The sequence below is a fragment of the Trichogramma pretiosum genome, unplaced genomic scaffold (assembly GCF_000599845.2).
Source record: "Trichogramma pretiosum strain Unisexual culture from Peru unplaced genomic scaffold, Tpre_2.0 scaffold122, whole genome shotgun sequence".
Lineage (NCBI taxonomy): Eukaryota > Metazoa > Arthropoda > Insecta > Hymenoptera > Trichogrammatidae > Trichogramma > Trichogramma pretiosum.
In genome coordinates this window covers 233,653-259,409 of record NW_019640796.1, presented here as the reverse complement: position 1 = coordinate 259,409, position 25,757 = coordinate 233,653, and the positions used below count along the sequence as shown (strand labels likewise).

Genomic DNA, 25,757 nt, shown 5'->3' with positions numbered 1-25,757 from the left:
AAATCGCTGCAAATAGCCGTGGCGAATCTCGCCCCGGATTCGGTCAAGCTGCTGTTGGATCACGGCGCCGATCTGGCCGACTTCGCTTTCCCCGCGGAGAGTCAATTAAACGAGCGGCTCGCGACTGTCACGAGCAAAGGGCACAGTACGAAGCTGGAAGTAGCTTCTCTGATTATGATGATCGTCGAGCACCTTGAGAGACGAGGATACGCATACGCACCGAACCGAAGTGACGTGCTGACGATCGTTAAACTTTTATCAAAGCACGAATGGTTCAACAAGTTCAGTATTGAATATTGGCTCAGCAACGCAGACTTCGTGATCAAGGCGAAGGAGTTGAAGATGAAGCCGAGCCTGTCGCTCTACGACTTCGTTCGTCTGCCAGCGGAACAGGCGACGAAATTAGTCACTTATAAGGAGTACTTCAAGTTCGTGCAGAAGTCCAGTTATCGTTCACTAACAGAACCTCTCGGCCAGACGTGCTCGGCATACATCTTCGAAATTATGTTGAATGGATTTTGCCGCCGATGGGCCAAGGCATTTGCCGTGTCATTAGAGGATTCATCTTGTGAAGACATTATAAAGAACATATGCTCGGCAGCAAAAACCATTGCATAAATGAAACAACGAGGCCCAAACGCATGATGCCGTTAGCAAAGGTATTTTCATCAATTATTGTCTAAATTCTGTAAATAATAGTTTTCTTTGAATCTTTTTCTTTATTTTATTTTCTAGGCAAAGCAAGGTAATACACGAAGAATTATTAACAATGTTGAAATATTTTTGTAAGTGTGCACAATTAACATTATGTATAAAATAAAAATTTTAGACAGTTAACATATAGTTAAGAATGTAATTAATAATGATATGAATCGTAAACTTTAAGTTACAAAATGAAAGCATCGTGTTGAATTTAAAAAATAAACTGAAATATCTTACTTAGCGTCTATTGTATAAGAGAAACTTTATTCAGTCATGCACATCAAAGCACATTGGCTAAATGATTGTTATTGCTGATATATCACACAATGATAAATTAGTCAGCCTATATTAGAAGATTGCCGCAAAATATGCACTGAATATAACATTTACAGGCAAATGCAAAGCATACTTTTTAAAAGTGTGCTTTGCTTCATATTTTAGTACAGACTGTGATAAGTCTTTAGCTTAATTTCTGCCACAAGCCTTTTTATCTAACACTGAGTTTTATGGTCTAATAAAACTTCCTTATTTTCCAATTTAGCAAATTTTCCTTACCATGAAAATAATTTAATTTTTTGAAAAAATTGGCATCGATTTTAAAATTCAAATACTGACAAACATCAAAATAAAAACTCTCAAATTATCATGATTGAAAACTTGAAAATTTTGCCATGAGTGAAAGCTTGAAAATTTTCTCATTTCATATACCATTATTTGCTCTAAAAAAGTTTTCAGCACAAAAACAGTACAAATTACATCCGCTGCGTAAACATTTTTAATTTTTCATAAATTCATAAAATTTTAACGCCAAAATTTTCCCCACCCAATATTATATAACTCTCACTACTCCTTGTAATGATATTTATTTATGAGGGAAATAAGAATCATTCCTCTCCATAAATTGGTATGACGTATACTACACACGTACGCAAGTCTAAGCTCATTTATGCTGCAAATCGAGTCTCGAGTCTCGAATTTTAAGGTAGTTCCCTCAAAAAAATGACTATCGATAAAGGGTCTTGAAATTTTAACCACATATTATTGACAATGCTTTTCATATGTGTGAGAAATTTCAGGAACTTTAACCAAACCATTTCCGAAATATAATTAATCGAAGTTCAATACTTTAACATGGGATCCCTATGCTAGTGTGTCGAAAAGACGCTATTTTGTGTGATTATAAAAAAACGCATCGATAAAATCTTTTCAAAAACTAGGAGATGATTGTTCAGTATGTACTGAAACATAGCTCAAAAACTGGAAAAACTTGACCAAACAGTTTTTGAGAAAAGTTAATGTAAAAACATTACAAAAATAAAAATTTAAACTTTTTGACCTGAAACCAACTCTTTAAGGTTTTTAGGGTCATTTTAAACAAAAAAGTGCTCTTGCAAATTTTCTCTAAAATCTATTGTTCACGAGCTATAAACGATTCAAATTTCAATAATTTTAAGCAATGAATCTTTGCGATTTTTTATCTCAATAAGTATCAACTCTACGAAAAATTTTAAAAGAACAAAAAAGGCTTAGAATTTGCCAAGGAAAGCGTATGAATTTTTTCAGATTTTTTCTAGACATATGCCCAAATTTGTCGGTCAGGTCTGAGGGAACTACCTTAAAAAGGAGGCGAAAAAACTTTTCACGTATTCGGATTGCTAGAAGTTTGCTTTGATCCAAGAATATTGGTATCATTCGTATCAAAAAGAGCATAGAACGGCTAGTGTTATCTATCTATGCGAGTTAGTATCGATTGGTTTCTTACCGAGTTGGCAAAAACTCATCGTTATACAACTCATCGTTGTACAAAACTGTCTACGCTCAGTCGCTATTGATCGTTTCCTGCTGTAAGAAGTGTTTACAAATAATATCCGTACACGTTTGTTGGTGAAAATAAGATACGGTGTTGGCTACTCGAGGCATCTAATTTTGAATAATTTCAAGATGAATTATAGTAACGAAGCGATGGAAAGCAGAAAGGATTTAGTTAGGTATACACTTTTTCATGCTTGCCAAAGATATATTTTTAAACGATCGTTTCTTTAGCATTAAAGAGGAGCCTCGTGACAATTGGGAAGATGTTGCCAACGAGAGTGTCGATCCGGGGGTCTCGGTCAAAACCGAAAACTTTGATGAATCATCGGTAAGATCTATCTTTTGAAATTATGATCAGATTTGCTCCATAAAAAAACGATAACATAATTTTAATTTTAGGCAAATCCCACCAATGACTGTATTTCGTCGCAGCAGAAGGAAGATGAGGATATTCTGATAGATTGCGAGAGCGTATTGGTAAAACAGGAACATAAGCCCTCATTGACGACCATCTGCCAACCTACTGTAAAGGAAGAAGATCCGACAAATGACTCGAATGGAAAGAAGCTTACAATTTTAATTAAAAAAGAATTCAATTACGATAGTAATCGTAAATTTACCAGAGAAGAAGCGACTTCAGCCCGACAAATGAAAACGACACACAAGGGCAGTAGATCTCTTGAATGTGAAATTTGTCACAAATCGTTTGGATCCCTATATGCACTTAAAAGGCACGTGAATCAAGTACATGATAAAAACAAACCCTTCCAGTGTAACATTTGTCACAAATCATTTTCATACAAGAGTGATCTAAATAGACATACAAGCACAGTACATAATCGGAGCAAACCTTTTGAGTGTGAGATTTGTCACAAATCATTTGGAATAAAAGGTAACCTCACATCTCACATAAATTCAGTACATAATCAGAGCAAACCCTTTGAGTGTGAGATTTGTCACAAATCATTTGGACGAAACGATCACCTCACTAACCATGTAAATACAGTACATAATCGGAGAAAACCCTTTGAGTGTGAGATTTGTCACAAATCATTTGGACAAAAAGATAAGCTCACTAGACATGTAAATATAGTACATTTGCGGAGGAAACCCTTTGAGTGTGACATTTGTCAAAAATCATTTGCAGAAAAAGGTACCCTCACATTTCACATAAATTCAGTACATAATCAGAGCAAACCCTTTGAGTGTGAGATTTGTCACAAATCATTTGGACGAAAATTTCAGCTCACTAGACATGTAAATATAGTACATTTGCAGAGGAAACCCTTTGAATGTGACGTTTGTCAAAAATCATTTTCAGTAAAAGGTAACCTCACATCTCACATAAATTCAGTACATAATCAGAGCAAACCTTTTGAGTGTGAGATTTGTCACAAATCATTTGCAGAAAAAGGTACCCTCACATTTCACATAAATTCAGTACATAATCAGAGCAAACCCTTTGAGTGTGATACTTGTCACAAGTCATTTGGACAAAAAGGTTATCTCAAAATTCACATAAGTACAGTACATAATAAAATCAAACCCTTCGAGTGTGATATTTGTCACGAATCATTTGGATACCAGAGTGTACTCAAATATCACGTAAAATCAACTCATGAACGGAGAAAATTTGAATGTAAGACTTGTCACAAGTCATTTAGTACCGAGAAGCGTCTCGAAAATCACATTAATGCAGTACATATGGAAAGCAAATCTTAGAAATATGGAATTTATTTAAAATATCCGCTATGTAATTTTAGACAATCATTGTCATGAACAATGAAGCTTTTTAAACTGTTATTTATTTCGACGTGCCAGTACTGAAAGATGCTACTTCACTGAGCAGACAAGAAAAATGCCATGTCGCGCTCCGAGTAGAAAGATGTCATTTCCCGCTCGATTCTGAAGGATGGTTTTTTCTGCGTTCGAAGTTACACCATATTCATGTTTCATGTTTTAGAAGTAAAATTGGATGCTATTCCAGAATCTGTCGCTGGAATGAAAATAATAGTAAAGTTGAAGCTTCAAACGCAGAAATACCAAATGGTGAAGCGGCATCTTTCAGCCCTGGCACGTCGATTTGGTCGTCACTGTAAAAATCTTTTATTATTCTTTCAAACACGAATTAAAATATCAATACGGTTTCGCGTGAATTTGTTCTTTGATATACCGTTGTTTTCAAAAAACGAACTTTCAACATCCTATTTAATAGCTGAATTTTTTTTCCAAGTAACTGTTTATCAGAAAATCTGGAATTATTTTGACCGGCCTCCCAAAATCAATTATATATGTCAATTATATTATACCTCTGTGTATCGTATTCTTTGTTAATTGAATGACGAAAGATTTTTTTCAACTAAAATCGTATTCGACTCGTACTTATATTTGTTGGTAATTAAATCTAGGATAGAAATAAAATAAAGGAAGTTTCGAAATATAATACAAGTACCGACATAAATTATGAAAAACGTTTAATCAAAAAGAAAAATTATGTATGAGAAAAAATGTACAAATTTTTGAATCGTTCGATAAATTTTGGTCGACACATCTGCTGCTCAAACTTATTGTCAATTGTTTATTTTTATCATTAATACGTTGAAATAAAACCTACTTTGCATTTGATCACTTCATGTTTCATTGAAATCATTCGATAGCATTTGTTTGTACATTTCTCATTTGCCTATTATAGACATTTAAATACTTCCTATTTTAACATTTCACAATCTTAAATATTTAATTTTGTATTATTTTAAACGAGAGCCCGAACGATTCGATATGTATCGAATATTAACTCTCTCCCTTCCTCCTTCGTATTCGCGAGCGGCGCAGCTATATAACGTCGATCACGCGTCACGGTCATCCATCATCAAAGCCATACTTGGCTCCTCGCTAAGCTCATTTTTCAAACGCGCGCTCGACAAGCGGAAAAACTTGCCTCGGCTCCTCCTTCTCCCGTTTACACGTACACACACACATACACATGCGCACACGTTGAGATCGTCGGTATAAATATTCTTTTACGATTTGTTTCCTCCTCCTTCTCCTCCTCGCATCGAATAATCTCGAAATACATTTACGTAATGTAACTTTTCTCGAGCGAAATATGTTATATATGTAGCGGCCGAAAGTTCCGAAATTTACGCGCGCAAACTGCCGAGCATAATATAATATAATAATATAGCGAACAATAGTCTATACCAAAGTGAACAAATCATTGTGTTGCGCGTATAATGCCGCGCAGTATACGCGGAATTCATTCATTCGTTCGTTGAGAGAGTCGCACCAGCAGGAGCTGCTGCTCGTGCGGGGGCGTGTATACCTATATACAATGTGTGTGTGTGCGCGCGCGCTATACGACACTCGCGCTTTAACTCGCACAATATGAGAGAGAGAGAGAGATTCGTGACCACGTGTATGTATATAAGCGTGTATAAGTTCGTAAAGGCCAAAAGCTATATATAAGGGCAGAGCTTGTAAGTGGCAAGAGCTTCGGCTTGGACAAATATTTATGTTTGAAACTTTGCACTGATTGGGGACGACGACGGCGAAGGCCATATGCCAACGTACACCAGCGCAACGATGGCTTTATGTATAAGGACTACGCGTATAAGAGATCATCTCTCTCTCTCTTACTCTCTTTCTACCCGCCAAATTTTCTACTTCGTGCTGCTTCCTAGGAAAACTATATGGATTAATCTGCATGAGAGAGAGAGAGAGGGAGATAGAGAGAACTTAGTTACTGCCGCAAAATTTGTCGACCCTTTTTTTTTCATCAAGGGCATAATTGAATTGTCGACGGGCGATGTATATGTATAAAAATTTTCCCGATACTACCAAGTAAACTCTCCAACCGCTAAAGAAAACGACAAATTAGCTCTTCAACAAAATCTATATACACTGGCACAGTTTCTTTTGCCGTTAGCTCGCAAGTATACAAAAAAATAAATAAATAAAGAAAAAAAAAACTTGCAACTCTCGGTATAAACTCTCCGAAGCTTGTTTCTTTTTTCTTCCTCCTTTCTTCGAATTTTCGTATTACACGTATATATATACATATATAGCGCGTTCGCAGATAAAAGAGTTTTCGCGAATCAATGAGAGAGAGAAAAAAAAACCTTGATCAAGTTTTAATTGAATGTGTGTGTGTTGTATATATATCGTCGCGAGCTTCGTTTTTCGATAGTATTTTTCTCCTTCTTTTTACAAGTTGTTTGCGGCTGTAATGGTATCGATACTCAGCTGCTACGCGAACGCGCAAACATTGCGCGCACCGATTTTTTTTCCCGCCCGAAATCCTTGAGCAGAGTTGTATATAATAGGGGGCTAAAAAAATCTTTCAATTAAAAGCTGCTGCGGTACTCCGATGAAGGAGGATCGCGAGAGCTTTTCAACGCCGCGGCGTATCCTTTTAACGAAAAAAATTTCCATTACAAAGATTATCGGTGCGGGTCGCGCATAGATCACACGATGCATATACACAGCGAGCGAAATCCGATTGCCGCGCAGCGCGAAGCAACTCGCGCAGTACAGCGTGAAATCATTTCACCCAAGATATACAGATATAGGAGGTAATGTCGTGCGCGCGCGCGCGAGACCGTCCCTTTTCTGCCTAAGCTTCTCGGCGAAACCGAGCGCACGAACGTCTTAAGACTTAAACTCGTCGTTGATCAAATATTAAAGACGAAGACGTCGACGACGACGACGACGACGTATAAGAGCCAAGAGAATCCCCGACGGCCAATGGTAATCAATATATAAAGGGTAGCTCTTCGACAATACTGCCGCAGCCGTGTTGGCCGCACGCGAGCGCACATAAATAACAAATTGGCCAAAAGGCAGTGGTTAAATCTCTTACCGGGATTGAAACGTCAGCTCGCGCAGCTGTCTCTGTGTGTATGTGTATGTTTCCTTTTTGCTCTATCTCTCTGTCTCCTTCTGAGATATATAGAGCTCTGATAATGGTTTAGTGCTTTTCGATAGGACGACAATCGTGCACGTTTGAATTGTTGAAAATATTTACATTAAAATTAATGTAAAAGCGAAGGAAGTTTTTTCCTTCGCGTAGAAGAATCGAAATTGTGTGTGTAGTATCAAGCTAAATGGATTATTAAATTCTTTCCCGTGTAAAAAAAAGTCTGGCAAAAAGTTGTATAAGAAGTCTGGCATATCATCTGACTTAAGTCTCGCGTATGCAACAACACCACACTTCCTTGACCAAACATTTTTGTCAGAGAAAAAATGTTGCCAGACTTTTTCCTGACTTTTTTCTCGGATTTTTAAACTATTAAGATTAGTAGTGGAAAAAGTTACAGTTTCAACCGTAAATTAAGATATTTTATAATTTAAATTGGTTGGAAAAATTTTAACAATCAATGGACGTGTCAGATTATTTTAAATAATCCATAGTTTTTTTAAGACAGGATTCAGAATCTAGCGTCTACGATGAAAAATTACATCATGGTTATTTCTGCGTATAATCAATGAATTTATAGTACATAAGATTTTTTATTCTGCCTTTATATCATTCGGAGATCTTATATTTTATATCACAAATATCGATAGCAACTAATTCGTTTGAAATCGTACAACGGTTAATGAAAGGTATCGGTTTTTCTACAGTACTGCAATAAAAAGATGGTTCAATATTGAATTTGTTATCAATAGCGTAATTTACAATTATCTTCGAGGCATTCTTTAGATTTCCATTCCCACTTGCTCACTTTGACAAAAATTTTAAATGATCAAAAAACAAATCATTTATTTTATCAGGTTACGTGAACAAGAAAGTGAAAGATAAAACGTAAATGATTCCGAGTCGTAAATTTATTAGACTCGTTACAAATTTGACTAACACTTTAAGAAGTCCAAGGAGACCTGAAGGAGCTAAGAAGAATTAAGAAAATATATTAAAATGTCTTCTTTTTTTTTGTAAATATATCTCAATCACTCAGTATTCAGCTTAAGCTTTTTGATAATAATTTTTGCTACTTATACAATTATTCTTACTTTGCCACTTGCAGATTTATAGATAAAAGTACTCGCCATCTAGCGGTAGAAGCTGGCTTTAAAATTGATTAAATGATTGAAGGTGAAGCCAGAGCTTCTTTTTTTACCGACCGTTACGTGAAAATTTCCGTTTGCATAACATTTTTTCTAGACCGATTTTCAAAAAGAGGCTTTAATCCTGAACACGGCAATTGAAAATTTCAATCAATGCTTCCTGGAAAATTTTGTATAATTATTTACAGCAAGAATCCGGAGAGCTTCACTGAGCCGTCAAAAATAGTATAGAAATAGTTATGATATTGTACAATTGCATTCATCATTCGATGAGAAGTGAGATTGCACCAAATAAATCAGTATTGAACATTAGTTTAGTATTGAGTTTTTTTTTGGTTACTTTTCCTTTTTAAAAATACTGTGATTTCACTTTAATGCATTTTTTGCAATCAAGCTTCATATCAGTTATTTCAATGTCCGATTTAACGTCGAATCTACATCAAATTTAAGATTTATTTTAGACGGTGTATATTATTATGATTATTACTATTTTCCGCACTCGCTCTTTATCAATCTCCCGAGCGTCGAATCAGTGCTTTTTCGATAAAGAAGCTCGATGCAAACTCGAGCGCCATAATACGAAGAAAGAGAGAGAGAAAAAGGATGGAAGGATGCTCAAATCCGTAGGATTATGAATTGGTACTTATATCGATACGAAAGAGGAAAGAGCCCGCGCGAGATAGAGATGAAAAATAGAAAGTTGAAAAAAAAAAATAAAATAAAATAAAATAAAGGCAAGAAAGAGCAAGAGAGAACGAGCCGCCGCGTCGCTACGGTTCGGGGATACATATAGCAGTCTGCTGATGGAAAACGGGCGCGCGCTCGGTGCTCTCCCGGGTGATATTGCGCTTTGATTTTTTAAGGTTCAGTTATTTTCATCGTTTTCCCGCCGATTTCAGGAGCGAGCCATTTTTATATTATATACATATATCTACACAAAAAAAAAAAAAAGAAAGGAAAAAAGTAAGGGCGGCAGCACAGTATGGGAGATTCATTTTTCTATCTTTTACGATATGTTTTTGCGCGAGCCACCGTTTGTCGCGCCACGAGTCGTGTGCGCGGCAGTGTATACTATATATACTTTACGGGAGATATAAAGAAAAGCGTGTGTGTATACGAATTTATTTCCAATTCATTTTGCCGCCACGCGACACGTATTGTGTATATATATACCATATCGTATATGAGAGAGAGAGAGAGAGAGAGAAAAACAGCGAAGTAGGATAGAAGCGCATCATGCCGAGAATTTTGTACCTATTGTATTACAAAAACATTTACGACGATTCGTTTTACAGCGGAAGGAAGGAAGCGAGGGGCGCGCTCGATCCATTTGATCTTCAAAAGCGCACGATATATAACGTGGAGAGTAAAAAAAAAGCAGACGTGTATAAATGCATCTTGCTGCGCTGCAAGAAGAAAGGGGGGGGGGGGGGGGNGGGGGGGGGGGGGGGAGAGAATTTTTTTATTACTTCTCGTTCGCGATTACTCGGAAAAAAGCTCACGCGATGAAGTCCTTTATCTCTTGTGTGCATACACACATACAAACAGACAGACAGACGTTATATGCACTCGCGTACGAGCTCCGAAGATTACACTTCGCAGGAAAGTGAAAAGTGCAGCATTCGTGTCGACAGCAACAGCAGCAGCAGAGCGCTAGAAATGCTTTAGTATCAACACACAGACACACAGACACAGAGCTTGCGGAGGAAAACAGCAGTTGCGCGCTCTGTATAATATGCGGACGGAGTTCTCTCTCTCTAGCCGTAAGATCTCCTGCCGCCACCGACGCGTGTTTACTCCCAACCGGTGGTAAACGCTCTTATGCATTATGCATATCTCTCGTGGATCAAAAAAAAAAGGAAAAAAAAGGAAAAGGAAAAAAGAGAGGAAGAAAGAAATAAAGAGAGTAAGTATTATTTGTTCAACTGCGCGGAATTTACACGTATACGTATTATATATCTCGGGTTCGCAAGCTCGTGTCACAGCTTAATGATCAAAAACAATTAAACAAAAGCGAAATTGAAAAAATATCTCCGCGCGAACCGGATCCTCTTTCTCCTGCACAAACACACACGCGCGCAGCGCACTATGTGTAGTATTGATTTAATTACTTTTTGCGCGCGTATATCCTATATCCTCTCACGTTCGAGTGTGTGTGTGTGTGTGACGCACAGCGCGAGCCGCACGGCACGCTCCGAGATCTATATATAATTTGTCACTCGATAGTTTTATGAAAATTTATCGATGAACTGTCAAAGCTGCTGCTGCTGCGAGGAACGCAGCAGCGAGGATACAATGCTCCTATCCTGTTTTTTTTTTCTATTCTTTTTTTCGCTACATACCGTTCTTTGCGCCGTGCAAGTTTAATAAGACATTGCCAATTCATTTTTGCCCCGTGTACTTGCAATTTTATTTTACTTTTTTTTTTTTTTTCGGACAAATTTTCAAAGTGTGCATTCTCGTTCAAGTTTAATTAAACTTCTCTCATTTTTCCTCTTCCAGACTATCTACTCCCGAGCGCCGCGTCGCTCGCTCGCGCGAGTACACGGCCTCTCGTAGGGATATACGTATATATATATAATATTATATGTATTAACAATTTCAAAGGGACGAAGAGAGAGAACACGGCGCGGGGCAACGGAGAGAGGGAGGCTAGGATGTATTTTTTTTCATTAAACCGTCCTTTTAATTATGAAAACTCGAGTGCTCGCGCGCGCGTGGGTCTGGTCGGTCAGAGAGAGAGAGAACTTCTCCTCGGCTCGCGCGCGAGAGAGAGAGAAATATTATTTCGCCCACTCAAAAGCTGCTGCGCGCGCGATATGATCAAAGGGTTGACTTTTGCGGCTCTCTCTTTCTCTGCAAGTCTGCGCTTACACAGCACAAGTATAAAAACATTCCGCGCTCGTTTTTCAGCTATATCTCCGCGCTCTTCGCCTCTCTTTATCTCGTCTCATTAATTATATAGCCGTACTTACTACTACTACTACAACCACTGCTACTTCTGTGTATAATCCGCGATCCAATCGACAACTATACGCACACGTACACACGCGTATATAATCGAGAACTTCGGGTCGAGCTTTATCCCGAGCGTTGATGCACAAAGGTAAACGCGGGTATATAATGAGCGATATGTGTTTGTGTGTGTTTGTGTGTGTGTGCGGGGGTGGCGTTGATTAATCGAGAAAGTGTCGATGTGCGGCGGCGGCGAGGGAGATCGCGTCGAGAGAGTGAGAATTTCTTGATGAATTTACACAAGGTTTCGATGCAGCTACACATACTGCTACTGCTGCATCGCGTGGATTACGTAATGACCCGATAATTAGGTCAGTATAAGGAGCAGGTGTGATCATATGTCTCGTGTGTACACACACACATACGCACCGACACACGTATACACGTACGGTACGGAGTTTTGAGGAATTTACCGGGGGTTGATGGGAGGGGGTAGCAGCAGCAGCAGCAGCAGTGATGAGAGCAAATCCAGGAATTGCCCGAGCTTCGTAATTCCGTATACGAACACACAAACACTCGCACACATATACATCGAGGCGGTGGCGGTGGCGGACGCCACAAGTGCCGAGGAATATAATTAACATCAAAGTGTATAAGCTCCCTGAGACTAATGGAGTTGCAGTGTATAGAATGGCTCGCTCGCTCGAGTCTCTCTCTCTCGTACGTATATACGTATATATACAGCGCAAAATCGCAGTCACTCCGTAGTCAGTGGAGCTCTAGTTCAAGTCTATACGTGCGCTGCAGCTGCCCCCCGGCCGACGATGGTTATTGATTGCGTGAGGGGCGCGCATATTAGAAATCCGACAGCGGCGGATCCACCGCCACCCACGAATTCCCCGAATTCAATCGGCATTGCGATCAACTGTATACTACTGCTGCTACTTCTCTATAAACCGAGCGGGATTATGTGTATTCGTATGTGTATGCGTAGAGTTGCATCTCGATGCGTCGTACTTACTATTACTATGCGTCGAATCTTTGGTAAAAAAAAAAAGGAAAAAAACAATCACGAAGATACGATGTAGATACGGCCCTCGCGCGATTATTTTTACGCGATAAAATTTAAACGAGATAAAATTGTACCGTGTATTATACTTACCTCAGATAAGCCACGGAGGCAGCCTCGGCAATGTTGTTAATGAACCTGCAACATGAATAAAATTCGGACGATTAATTTCTCCATTGTGTCTGTGGGTGGGTGTGTATGTGTAGGCCAGACTATAGCCAGCGTTATGGAGCACGAGTATCGGTATATACGCTTGCTGTATACAGTTGCTGCTGTTGCGCCCGTTAAAGAGGGGGGCGGGGAAGGTTGTACACCGACATACGTACGGAAACGATGTTAGCTTAATTAAACGCGGGGGCGGGGGGTGGGGGCAAGACTTGAAAATTTAAATCTCCTCGCGGCTTGAGCCACAAGTAGAGAGAGAGGGGCAGCAGCATGAAGTGTATTGCTTCGGACGCGCCATGCAGCTCTGTGTGTGTGTACGTACATTATATGTACGGAGAAATGTTCCTTTAGTCGTATTATATACACGTACGCGTCGAGAGAAAATTGCGTCTTTATTGGCCGCTTTATTCGCGCGGCAGTTACTACTACTGCTATCTATACTGCGCTATAGTCGAGTCAAGAAGAAGATAAAAGTAAAAAAAAAAGGAGAGAGAAAATGTTCGCGCTGGACCTTTTATGGAATGTCCGAGCGATAACTGCGCGCGCCGCCCCCCCGTATATAAGCAGCGCATGTATAGCAAACGAGAAGTGTATACGACTCGGCTCTTAATTTTCACTTTTAGTAAACACTTTATACGTGTGTTTTTTCTTTTTTGCTTTATTTCTCACTCGCTGTTACGACTGTATCGCAGTTTAGAGTGTGATCGCTCGTTTACAATGCACTCGGAAACGTCATTTTGGGTAATTTGTTGAGTCATGTTATGTGTTTCGTTCGTATGAGCCAAATCTTGGAGATCGTATGAGAATAAAGTAAATAATCTATGTAATTTAAAAAGATTCGATATAAACGTTTATATCAAATTGATACGATTATTACGTACTAAACTTAAACGCAGACATTATGTGTAGGAAGTATAGGAAGTGTCTGTTTGTATAAAATGCATCCAGGTCCAGAATAAAGATATTTCAACCTTCATATTTCACATATGTATTCTGGGAGAATTTAGGGTGTGTGGCTAAGAATGGCCCGTGACGCAGCGTTCGGAAACTTGAAGCAGCTCTTAAATGCTTAATTTTTTTATATTAAATTAACAAAAAGTAGCGCAGTAAAACTTTGAGGTAATTTTTTGATTTAACAATGTCTAAAATGTGTGCGTAATGCGCATGAACACTATTAGTACGAGGGAGTTTAGCGAGTTAGTAAGAAAGTACTTTTTTACACTTTGTTTGCAGTACTTGTTTTTAATAGGTCAATAACATTCGTCCAAGAGATCGTTGCCAAGTTCGAATTTTAAATTGGCTCAAATATTGTAAGAACCATATTATGTAAATAGATAAATCAGTGTCTCGATTGTAAACAATATGATTATGAACGGTTCGATTTCGAACACTGATCATGTTTATAGTAAAAATAAATTAGTTTTAATGTTCCTGATTAAACAAGCCTAGATGTTACATAGAGATAAATTTTACTCATTTAATTACCGTGGCACTAACTAGAAAGATCCATCGTTTATTTTAAGCATCAAAATGGACAAAAGTAAGCCAAAATCCGAGGAAATTATCTCTCAAGATAATTCAAGTGAACACGACATTGTTATTTCAGAAGAAAAACAAAACATTGGCGATATTTGTCAAGAGGCATATGCACTAGAATCGAGCATGAAAACCCATCGAGACACTAGTCACAATAATCCAAAAAATTACGCTTGTAACAAATGCAAGAAGAAATTTGAGTTCCGAAGTCATTTGAGTAGACACCAAGTATCATATCACAAAAGAGGCAAAGATTTTGCATGTAACGAATGCGAAAAAAAATTTGAGTTTCGAAGTTATTTGAGTAGACACCAAGTATCAGATCACAAAAGAGGCAAAGATTTTGCATGCGACAGGTGTGAAAAGAAATTTGTGAAGAAAACTAGTTTGCTTACGCACCAAAAATTAGTACACAAAAATCACAAAGATTTCACATGTAACAAGTGTGAGAAAAAATTTGAAAATAAATCAACTTTACTCAAACACAAAAAAATAATCCACGAAGTTATTAAAGATTACTTATGTGAAAAGTGCGCCAAAAGATTTGGAAACAGACATAGTTTGCTCTTGCACATAAAGAAATTCCATGTGGGTCCCAAAGATTTTGCTTATGCCAAAGGCAAGAAAAAATTTAGAAACGAATCTTTGCTTATTCCCGCGAAGACAGACCACAAAAGTCGCAAAAATTTCATTTGCAAAGACTACAAAGACAATTCATGTGAAAATTGCGGAAAAAAATTTAAAAGTAAATCAACTTTACTCTTGCACGTAATAACAGTTCATGAGGGTCGCAAAGATTACGCATGCGACAGTTGCGAGAAGAAATTCGGACGAAAATCGACTTTGATTGATCACCAAAAGACGGTACACGAGGGTTCCAAAGATTTCGCATGTGACAAGTGTGAAAAGAAATTTGGACTAAAACCCAATTTGCTCAAGCACCAAATAGCAGTCCACGAAGGTCGAAAAGATTACAGATGCGACAAGTGCGAGAAGAAATTTGGACACAAATGGATTTTGCTTATGCATCAAAAGACGGTACACGAAGGTCGGAAAGATTTCGCATGTGACAAGTGTGAGAAGAAATGTTCACAAAAATCGAATTTACTTATACACCAAAAGACAGTCCATGAAGGTCGAAAAGATTTCGCTTGCGACAAATGCGAAACAAAATTTATACAAAAAATGCATTTGCTCATCCACTTGAAGACAGTCCACGAGGGTCGCAAAGATTACACATGTGACAAGTGCGAGAAGAAATTTCGGAGTAAAAGTCACTTGAATAAACACCAAAAATTAGTGCACGAAGGTCGCAAAGATTTTGCATGTAACAATTGCGAGAAGAAATTTGGATTAAAATCTACTCTACTCTTACACCAAAGGACAGTACACGAAGGTCGGAAAGATTTTGCATGTGAGAAGTGTGAGAAGAAATTTACACAAAAAATGAGTATGCTCCATCACCAAAAAACAGTCCACGAAGGGCACCAAAATCATACATGCGATATTTGCGAGAAGAAATTTAGACTAAAACAACATTTGCTTAGACACCAAAAAACAGTCCACGAGGGTCGCAGAGATGACGCATGCGACAAGTGTGAGAAGAAATTTGCACATAAATCGAGTTTGCTTTACCACCAAAAGGCAGCCCATGAGAATCGTAATGGTTAGGCATGTGACAAATGCGAGAAAAAAGTTTGCAATTAATCATATTTGTTGAAGCGTCTAAGGACAAAACATGAAAGTCGCAAAGATTTTGCTTGTGAGAAATTCGAGAAGAATGACAATTGACAATTGTAAATATATAAATATTTATAAACATCATTAAGTACAAAATTTCAATAAAAATTATTCTATAATGATTGAGTTTACAGTTCAGTATAAAGTTTTTTTTATTTTCATGGAAAATACACTGCGACGCGCGTGCGAGAAAGTTCTCGTAGTGTAAGTGCTACGATTGATTGATTAGATAGTAGAGTTTGATGTATTTGTTTTTAAAAGGTCAATAACATTCGTCGAAGAAAGCGTTGCCAAGTTCGAATTTTAAATTGGCTCAAATATTGTAAGGACCATATGTAAATAGATAAATCAGTAACTCGATTGTAAACAATATAATCATGAACGGTTTGATTTCAAACACTGATCATGTTTATAGTAAAAATAAATTAGTTTTAATGTTCCTGATTAACAAGCCTAAATGTTACATAGAGATAAATTTTACTCATTTAATTACCGTGGCACTAACTAGAAAGATCCATCGTTTATTTTATATGAATAAAAGTATAGTGAAATCCGAGGTAATTGTCTCTCAAGATAATTCAAGTGAACAAGACATTCTTATTTCAGAAGAACAAAACATTGGCGATAATTTTCGAGAGGCATTTGCACTAGAATCGAGCATGAAAACCCATCGAGACACTAGTCACAATAATCAAAAAAATTACGCTTGTAACAAATGCGAGAAGAAATTTGAGTTTCGAAGTCACTTGAGTAGACACCAAGTATCAGATCACAAAAGCTGCAAAGATTTTGCATGTGATCAATGCGAGAAAAAATTTGTTAAAAAATCGAGTTTGATTACGCATAAAAAATTAGCACACAAAGATCACAAAGATTTCACATGTAACAAGTGCGAGAAAAAATTTGAAAATAAATCAACTTTACTCAAACACAAAAAAATATTCCACGAAGTCATTAAAGATTACTTATGTGAAAAGTGCGCCAAAAGATTTGGAAATAGACATAGTTTGCTCTTGCACATAAAGAAATTCCATGTGGGTCCCAAAGATTTTGCTTATGACAAGGGCAAGAAAAAATTTAGAAACGAATCTTTGCTTATTCGCTCGAAGACACACTACGAAGGTCGCAAAAATTTCATCTGCAAAGACTACAAAGACAACTCATGTGAAAATTGCGGAAAAAAATTTAAAAATAGATCAACGTTACTCTTGCACGTAATAAGAGTTCATGAGGGTCGCAAAGATTACGCATGCGACAGTTGCGAGAAGAAATTCGGACAAAAATCACATTTGCTCTGTCATCAAAAGATAGTCCACGAAGGTCGCAAAGACTATACATGTGACAAATGCGATAAAAAATTTGGACGAAAATCGAACTTGCTTGATCACCAAAAGACGGTACACGAGGGTTCCAAAGATTTCGCATGTGACAAGTGTGAAAAGAAATTCAAACATAAATTGAGTTTAGTTAGGCACCAAAGAATAATCCACGAAAGTCGAAAAGATTTCGTATGTGATAAGTGTGCACAGAAATTTGGACGCAAATGGATTTTGCTCATGCATCAAAAGACGGTACACGAAGGTCGGAAAGATTTCGCATGCGACATGTGTGAGAAGAAATGTTCACAAAAATCGAATTTACTTTTACACCAAAAGACAGTCCATGAAGGTCGGAAAGATCACGAATGCGACAAGTGCGAAAAGAAATTTGGAACAAAAAGGGAGATGCTCATCCACCAAAATACAGTCCACGAAGGTCGTAAAGAAAACGCATGTGACAAGTGCGAGAAGAAATTTGGGGATAAAGGTCAGTTGAATAGACACCAAAAATTAGTGCACGAAGGTCGCAAAGATTTCGTATGTAACAAATGCGAAAAGAAATTTGGACAAAAATCAAATTTGCTCATGCATCAAAAAACAGTTCATGAAGGTCACAAAGATTTCTCATGTGAGAAGTGTGAGAAGAAATTTACACAAAAAACTAGTTTGCTCTATCACCACAAGACAGTCCACGAAGGGCACCATAATTACGAATGCGACAAGTACGAGAAGAAATTTGGATTAAAATCTACTTTACTCTTACACCAAAGGACAGTACACGAAGGTCGGAAAGATTACTTGTGTGACAAATGTGAAACAAAATTTATCCAAAAAATGCATTTGCTCATCCACTTGAAGACAGTCCACGAGGGTCGCAAAGAAGACGCATGCGACAAGTGCGAGAAGAAATTTGGGGGTAAAGGTCAGTTGAATAGACACCAAAAAGTAGTGCACGAAGGTCGCAAAGATTTTGCATGTAACAATTGCGAGAAGAAATTTGGATTAAAATCTACTTTACTCTTACACCAAAGGACAGTACACGAAGGTCGCAAAGATTTTGCATGTAACAATTGCGAGAAGAAATTTGGATTAAAATCTACTTTACTCTTACACCAAAAGACAGTGCACGAAGGTATCAAAGATTTTGTATGCGAAAAATGCGGGAAGAAATTTGGACAGAAACAACATTTGCTCTTGCATCAAAAAACAGTTCATGACGGTGAAAAAGATTACCCGTGTGACAAATGCGAGAAAAAAGTTTGCAATTAATCATATTTGTTAAAGCGCCTAAGGACAAAACATGAAAGTCGCAAAGATTTTGCTTGCGAGAAATTCGAGAAGAATGATAATTGACAATTGTAAATATATAAATATTTATAAACATCATTAAGTACAAAATTTCAATAAAAATTGTTCTATAATGTTTGAGTCTACAGTTGAGTATAAACGGTTGAGTATAATACATGTTATGGATTCGCATAACACAGCCTCAGCTCGCACGTATGTGTGTGTGTACGCGTTGCACGCGCTGCCCGCCAGTGGCGCCTCGCGCGGTGGCCTCAGGCCCGACGGCATACGCGACGGTCAGACAGGCTCGAGCGAGCGATGAGCAAGGCCGCAAGCGGCAGACGCTCTGAGATAAGGCAGCAAGCTGCGAACTAACTTTTTATTACTTTCACTGTTATTCTTCTACCTTTGTTAATTAAAATTAATCAATCATTAACTTTCAAGTGAGTTTTGTTCATTTCGCCACCTGACACCTGACACTTTGGTTGAACCATAATATACAGTTGAGTCTACAGTTGAGTGCTACGATGGGATATCAATGCAGTCATTGCTGCATGCAGCTGATTAACCTCGGATTTAAACCCTCAGTTTTCGTATGGGAAAAATTTAATATTACAACAATGAAATTTGGAAAAAAAATTGTTTGTATCAGTTCTAGTAGATAGTAGAGTTTGATGTATCACAATTCACCTCGCTATCGTCATCTCTCAAACTCAATTTGCGAAGACTTGATTTCGCGCACTTAAAACGGTATTCTTTAAATGGCCTACAGGGCTCAAAAAAATCGTAGAGAACACTGATTTTCCTTTTATGATAAAATAAATAGTAATAAAAAAAACAGAAGGGAAAAGCAAGAGACAAATTTGCGGAATTTCGCGCATATTTAAGCCTGCAACAAAAGCCTTGGACTTATACGATCACATAAGTTTGTGTTTTGTTGTCGTTGTTTCAAAGGGTTGAGCTTTTTAATACGCGAAAGCTCGAAAAATGTTCAGGACATTTAGCAATTTTAACCAAAAAACAAACAAAAAAATCACCGCAGCGCATCACGGGAACGAGTAAGAGGGGAGGGGGGTATGTAGGTAAAAGAAGAGAAAAAGAGGCCAATGAGGTTTGACACAAAGCCGACGAAGCGAAAAAAGCCTCGAAAAAATGTTACGCGCCATTGGGCAGATTCATTGCATTCCAGAGCCCGAGCGTATACTTATATGTATACAAGCTCTGCGCAGACGATGTATACATGCCGCAGCTGCTGCTGCTGTTCGGGTGCATGTGTGTGGCATGTTCACTCCGAGCGACTCGCAGACGTCGGACTACTTACTCGCGCGAATAACGCAGGTTATTCGCTCGAGAGAGACATTTTTTTTCTTTTTTTTTTTTTTTTATATATATCTATGTGCGTATAAGTGTGCGTGGCTCGCGTCGATCTTGCACTCGACGTATGTGTGTGTGAGTATCGATCGCGCGACTAACGTAAATTTCGGTCGTGGCGCACGCGAGTATCATCGCGTGCGGGGCATGTCTCGAGCACGCGAGTTCTCCTCTTATCTCTCTGTCTCGATTCTGGGATTAATGTGACAAATGAATACCTAATAAAGCTTGAACCAGCGTCTTTTAGGCATGGTAATCGTGATTTGTACTTTCTTTTTCTCGTCGAGAACAACTCGATCAAAGACAATCAAACATCGTATTATGTCGTATTTATGACCTTTTTACCAATCGAAAATTCAACTTTTGGAAAAGAGAGACCGTTTTCTCCGAGTAAAGCTCGACAACCAAAAAAGGAAGAAAAAAAAATGCCACCGCTCGCGCGCGAGAGCGAACCTAACTTATACCATTAATTTTCTCTCTCTCCTGCGGATTTCGCGACGCTCGCGAGGCTCCCGTATCGCGCTTTAATATATTCCCGCGCGAATTCGGTGCGCGCGAGGGGCTTATAATTATTTTTTTTTTGCTCCTCTTGCGTCTTTTTTTACGACTTAAAATTGCCGAACTGAAAAGAGGAGGATGGGGGAAAAAAATTATACTGGATTTTCTCGCGTGTGGAGTTTTTCTCTTCTTCTTCTTCTTCTTCTTTTTTTTAACTGACACACTTGCCGCGCGTGAAATGCCGATACGCGACATATATGTACGGTATACACATACATATAATATTATAAATATAAGAAAGGCACACGGGGATTCGGCGAGAACGGCGGCTACGGGCGGTATCGAGCAAGTTTAGAGAGAAGCCCGTATAATGTTATATATATAAATATATAAAAAGGCCGCCTTTTTTACGATATAAAAATCTCGTCTCCGTCGTCTTATACATATATACGCCTCTATACACGGTGGATATATTATTATATATATATGTGTGTGTACGATCGCGCGAGCGACATCCTCCCGCGCAATAAAGATCAACGCCTATACTGTATTATAGGAGCGAAGCCCCCCTATAGGTGCACGCGGCTAAGTTGTATGGGTAGCTTTGCGGCTCCTCGATTTTATGCCTCGTGTAGCTATATATATTATACGCAGCAGCAGCAGCAGCAGCAGCGATTGAAGCATTAAAAAAGAAAAGAGAGAGAAAAAGAGTATTAAACTACGCGTGCACGAACAAAATCACTATTGACGTATTAATATTCGTGTAGCGCAGGTCGCTTAGCCGCGTTGCGTTTGACACGCATAAAGCAGTGCATAATGCATATATCTGTATATGTACAATAATGCGCGCGTACAACGACGATCAACTTGGTATTACAGCACGAGTGTTAGCGGCGGCAGCTGTGGCTTGTCACTGCGATGACTATATATGGAGCCGAGAGAGAGACATAAGGGACATCTCTCCGACGTTAGTCGTCGTCTTCGTCGTCGACGTAATTGAGCTGTACAGTATATACGACGACGCGTTGGCCAGAGAGATTATATTATATATATATCTATATATCTTACCAAACCCTCGAGACGTGCTCGTCATTGAATTTACAGCTAGTTAACCGCTGAGTTTGCTACGTGTGTCCACTTCTCGTATTGCTCCTTGTCTCGCGGTGGCGCGAGGTGACACACATTATCGTGAGAAATATTTTTTTTCTTTGACAGCGGCAGATGTCGAGAGATACGTCGAAATACAATTTCTTATTTTCTTGAGGGAAATGCGTTACAACTCGGATGCATGTTTCGATGATGATAATAATAAAAATAATAATAATAATAATAATACATATACGCCAGTCGCCATATGCCACCACCACGATATACGTATACAGAAAATGAAGAGTTACTCGGAATTCCGTACGGGATATGCGCGCCCCGCGCAGCGTATTACAGAGCTGTTTGGTTTAGATATATACAGGCATGACCAGAGAGTATAGTGTTCGACGATGCGTGAAGATAGCGTGTATATATATAGTACGACGCGAAAAGTCGACGCGCGACGAGGTGAAAGGCAGAAAAAAAAAAGGAGCAGAGAAGATGGTTAGATAGCGTGTGTGTGTGTAATGCACGTCACGAAATATCTTGGACGAGAGAGAGAGAGAGAGAGAGAGAGAGAGAGAGAGAGTCGAAATAAAAAGGGATGACCGGCGAGCTGTATATACAACGTATTCCGTTATTTTTCTATTTATTTTTTTTTCTTTTTTACATACTATTAATTTTCTTTTTTAAGCTCCGTAACGATAAAACTATTTCGACAAATTGATCGTTTAAAACGAGAACTCGCTATATGTATCTCTTATCACGCACGCGGGTATGTATATAGTTTTAAACTTGGTTCTTCTTAGACTTGACGCGGAGGCATGAACATTAATTTGCGGTGCACAAGAGAAAGAGAGAGATAGGTACTATACACGGCAGTCTGAAAATTTTTCATCGTACAATTTATACGTGACGCGTCGCCGCTGCCGCCGAGCCAATCTTCATAGAATGGAATACTTTCCTTGACGTATCTTTCTTGCGCCATGGTGTATTTTCTTCTTCTCCCACTTCAAAAAAAAAAGGAAGAAAGAAAGAAAGGAAGAAACAAAGAGTAAAAAGTCGTAAAACTTTAAAGGGTTGGTGAGTATAGTATATGTATATAAACTTGAAAACTGCACGTGCGTACAGCTATTCCACCGTTTGCCGCTGATCGCGCATATATAACGTTTTACTTTTTCCTTCTCTCTTTTCGCTCGCTTGCTTTATTGCGCTCGACGCGAAACGTCTATAAATATACACGTAGGCGGACAAACACAACCACACACACATACACATACATACTGCGCGCACGTGTACGATGTATAAATATAATATTATTTATATACATATGAGCTCGTGTATATGCGGCGGTGGGCGCCCGTTGACGAATAGGAAACATATCGATACCGTCCATCGAGGCATAAAATTTTCAAATGCAACTGTATGCCTCGATGAACGGCATCAACATGCATCTTATATATCATGGTAGTATACGTATATATGTATTTATCAATTTGTACCATCTTTTTATTTTCTTCGGGCCCTGTGTGTGCGCGCGGCGTTAATCTTCTTCTCTTTTTTTTTGCGACAATCCCTAATGACACTAAAAAAGAAAGAAAGAAATAAAGTAAACGTCGCAGCTATATAAAAAGTACACGACACAATGAATATGTATCTGCAACCAATAACGCACAAACATTCGGAAATATCATTCTGGGAGCTCCGAACGATAAAAATTCGCTACGCACCGATGCAATTTCGTTTTACATCCTGGTTATAAACTTATACACACATTTATATTATATATAGCGTAAAAATATCGACGACACTTAATTCGATATAATAATATAATTGAATATGTGCGCGCGTACGAATGGAAAACGACTCGATTTTTATTCGCGCGCCATTTACGAAGGCCTATATACACGTAAAATGAATGTCGCTCCACATAGGTGTACACATATCGTAGAAGCACCCGCCCCACCGACGATATGGGCTTCCCCTACCACCACAGCGCATCGACGACAACGACGACGACTTTCTTTCTTCCGGACGATGTGTATATAACGCGAAGTTCAATGGCTCGTTCGTGCGTGCGGGCTTATACTTCTTGATGACGAGCGGCAAAGGGGGGGATCCCCTCTGCGCGGCGCCCGAAAAATGGAGTCAGGCTTTCGACAACATGGTCGATGTGTTGTACATATTATTAATACAGTATAGTAGTTGCCCGCGCATCGATATATATATAGTAATTATATACACGTATTTTCGCGCGGTATATAACTGCGCCGGTCGTGACTTTTAATTAAGCCAAAACTAATATAGAATTACGACCGAATTGCGCGTAATACGTCGCGTATCGTGTATACGAACGCCATTTATTCGGTCATCAAAAGTAAATATTATTATATTAATTTCGCGAAATTTTCAATCTCGACTCGAGCAGCGCACGCGTGTACGTTACATATAATAATGATGATAAATTATTATTACATGTGTTGCGGTCCGCAGTACGAGAGGAAGAGAGAGAGAGAAGCTGCCGTCAAATGGGCAAAATATTAACATTCGACACATCGCGATTTATTTCGTGTCATACATAATAGTACCTATTCATATATATGTGTGTGGGTGGGTGTAATGGAAACTAACGCCCCGAGTATTTCTCGAGCCAAATTCATGTACAATTCATCGCTGCCTGTTCTATATAGGATACATACATATGCGCGCTAACGTACAGATTTCAATGTTAAATTACTGTGTATAATATGTGTATGTGTGGGTATGTGTGCTCAAATCTGGCAGAATGTGCACACACACACACACACACACGTATGATGTATTGTAATAGTCATGAATGTACATATTATAAGGTATGTATATGTACGTGTCTGTGTGAGTTAAATGTGCGGTCGTATCAATCTGAGATTCAATTTTGAACGTTGGACACATTCGTATACGGTTAAAACATTTGCCGATATATGCACGATAGTTTCAGCGATCGACTCGAAGCAACATACATATGTGATATATAATGCAATAATAAATGCTATATCACTATATATAGACACCGGAGGTTGGCGCAAATTCGAGTTGTGTATAACACACCTGCCTGCGCGTCGGCAAGGATTATTATAAGTGCGGTTAAGTCGATCCGGTCGAGTGCGCTTGAATTTTCGGGCTCGAGCGACTATGGCTTTTCGTGCGAGTACTCGACTGTTTTCATGCTTTCGAACTTATAGTGTCGTGAAAAAAAGGCTAATAAGCGGCTTAAAAAAATTATTGTTTATTGAAAGTATTAAGCTGTATAAAAGTGAAAACATTTTTTATTCTAATAAAGTCAAATTACGTAGCTAATCGTTATCGTATAAGTAATAGTAGGTCCTGGTAAATGAGTCGAATGAAATATACTCTTAGATTATTGTAGGCGTAATCATTTATCGAGTGCTTTAATGGAAGAATTATAATTCATACAGTAAAAAGGGATTATTTATATTTTTTATTGGCATTATAATACCCATAAAAATAAACAAAAGCTTATTTTTAATTGGCTCTTTGTCAATGGATCGACAGCGGTTTTTTTTTGTCATTACAGTGCGTTGAAATAAAGATTCTATTTTCGGCCCGCACTGCGAAAAAAAATCGCAGCGCAATCGTTTATCAATATTGATCGTTAATTCTCAAAAAGTAACGTAGCATCATCGCCGTAATTATATCAACTCCAAAAATCCCAAAAATTAAACGTAAACTCATCGAGCTGTAGGCGCATCAAATTCAAAAAAAATTTCCTCGAGAAAAGTTGCCTCGACATGCTGTATACTTTCTAATCGGTACCGAATTAATAGACTCTACTCGACGCAGCTACTTTCTCTTACAGCTTCGCCACATGTTCTTTTCTTTTTAATATGAATCTTTGTGCATGTGTATGCTCAGTGCATGTGAAGACGCCGCAGCGTGAACAGCTGTAAGAAGGTCTCGTCCATTATGGCAAGTGATTTTTGTGTAAAGGAATATAAATATTTAAAATTACAAGTGACTCAGTTCGCGCGAGTGCAGTGTATTAGACTGGAAGCAAAAAAAAACTTTTTTTTATTTTGCCCGGACCAAACGGAAAAGTGATCTATGTACCAAAAAAATAGTCTGTGCAAAATTTCAGCTCATATAAATTGAGATAA

At 38.4% G+C, this 25,757-nt stretch overlaps 2 protein-coding genes across 3 annotated transcripts in view; one reads left to right on the top strand and one right to left on the bottom strand.

The window, feature by feature from the left end:
* LOC106656361 (5-hydroxytryptamine receptor 1-like) overlaps window positions 1-25,757 on the bottom strand; it is a 206,895-nt gene that overhangs the window by 94,454 nt on the left and 86,684 nt on the right. For both annotated transcript variants that reach the window (XM_023458083.1, XM_014377306.2), the window contains one exon: window positions 12,695-12,739. In XM_023458083.1, coding sequence (XP_023313851.1) covers window positions 12,695-12,739 — 45 coding nt within the window. The remainder of the gene's footprint in view (window positions 1-12,694; window positions 12,740-25,757) is intronic.
* On the top strand, window positions 154-797 carry LOC111693465. The gene is made up of 2 exons (XM_023458100.1): window positions 154-659; window positions 736-797. Exon 1 carries the CDS (start codon window positions 175-177, stop codon window positions 616-618), a length of 444 nt encoding a protein of 147 aa, XP_023313868.1. The 5' UTR covers window positions 154-174; the 3' UTR covers window positions 619-659; window positions 736-797.

Coding starts and splice junctions, on each gene's coding strand:
- LOC111693465 (XM_023458100.1), top strand. CDS start 175: ATGATGATCGTCGAGCACCTTGAGAGACGAGGATACGCATACGCACCG.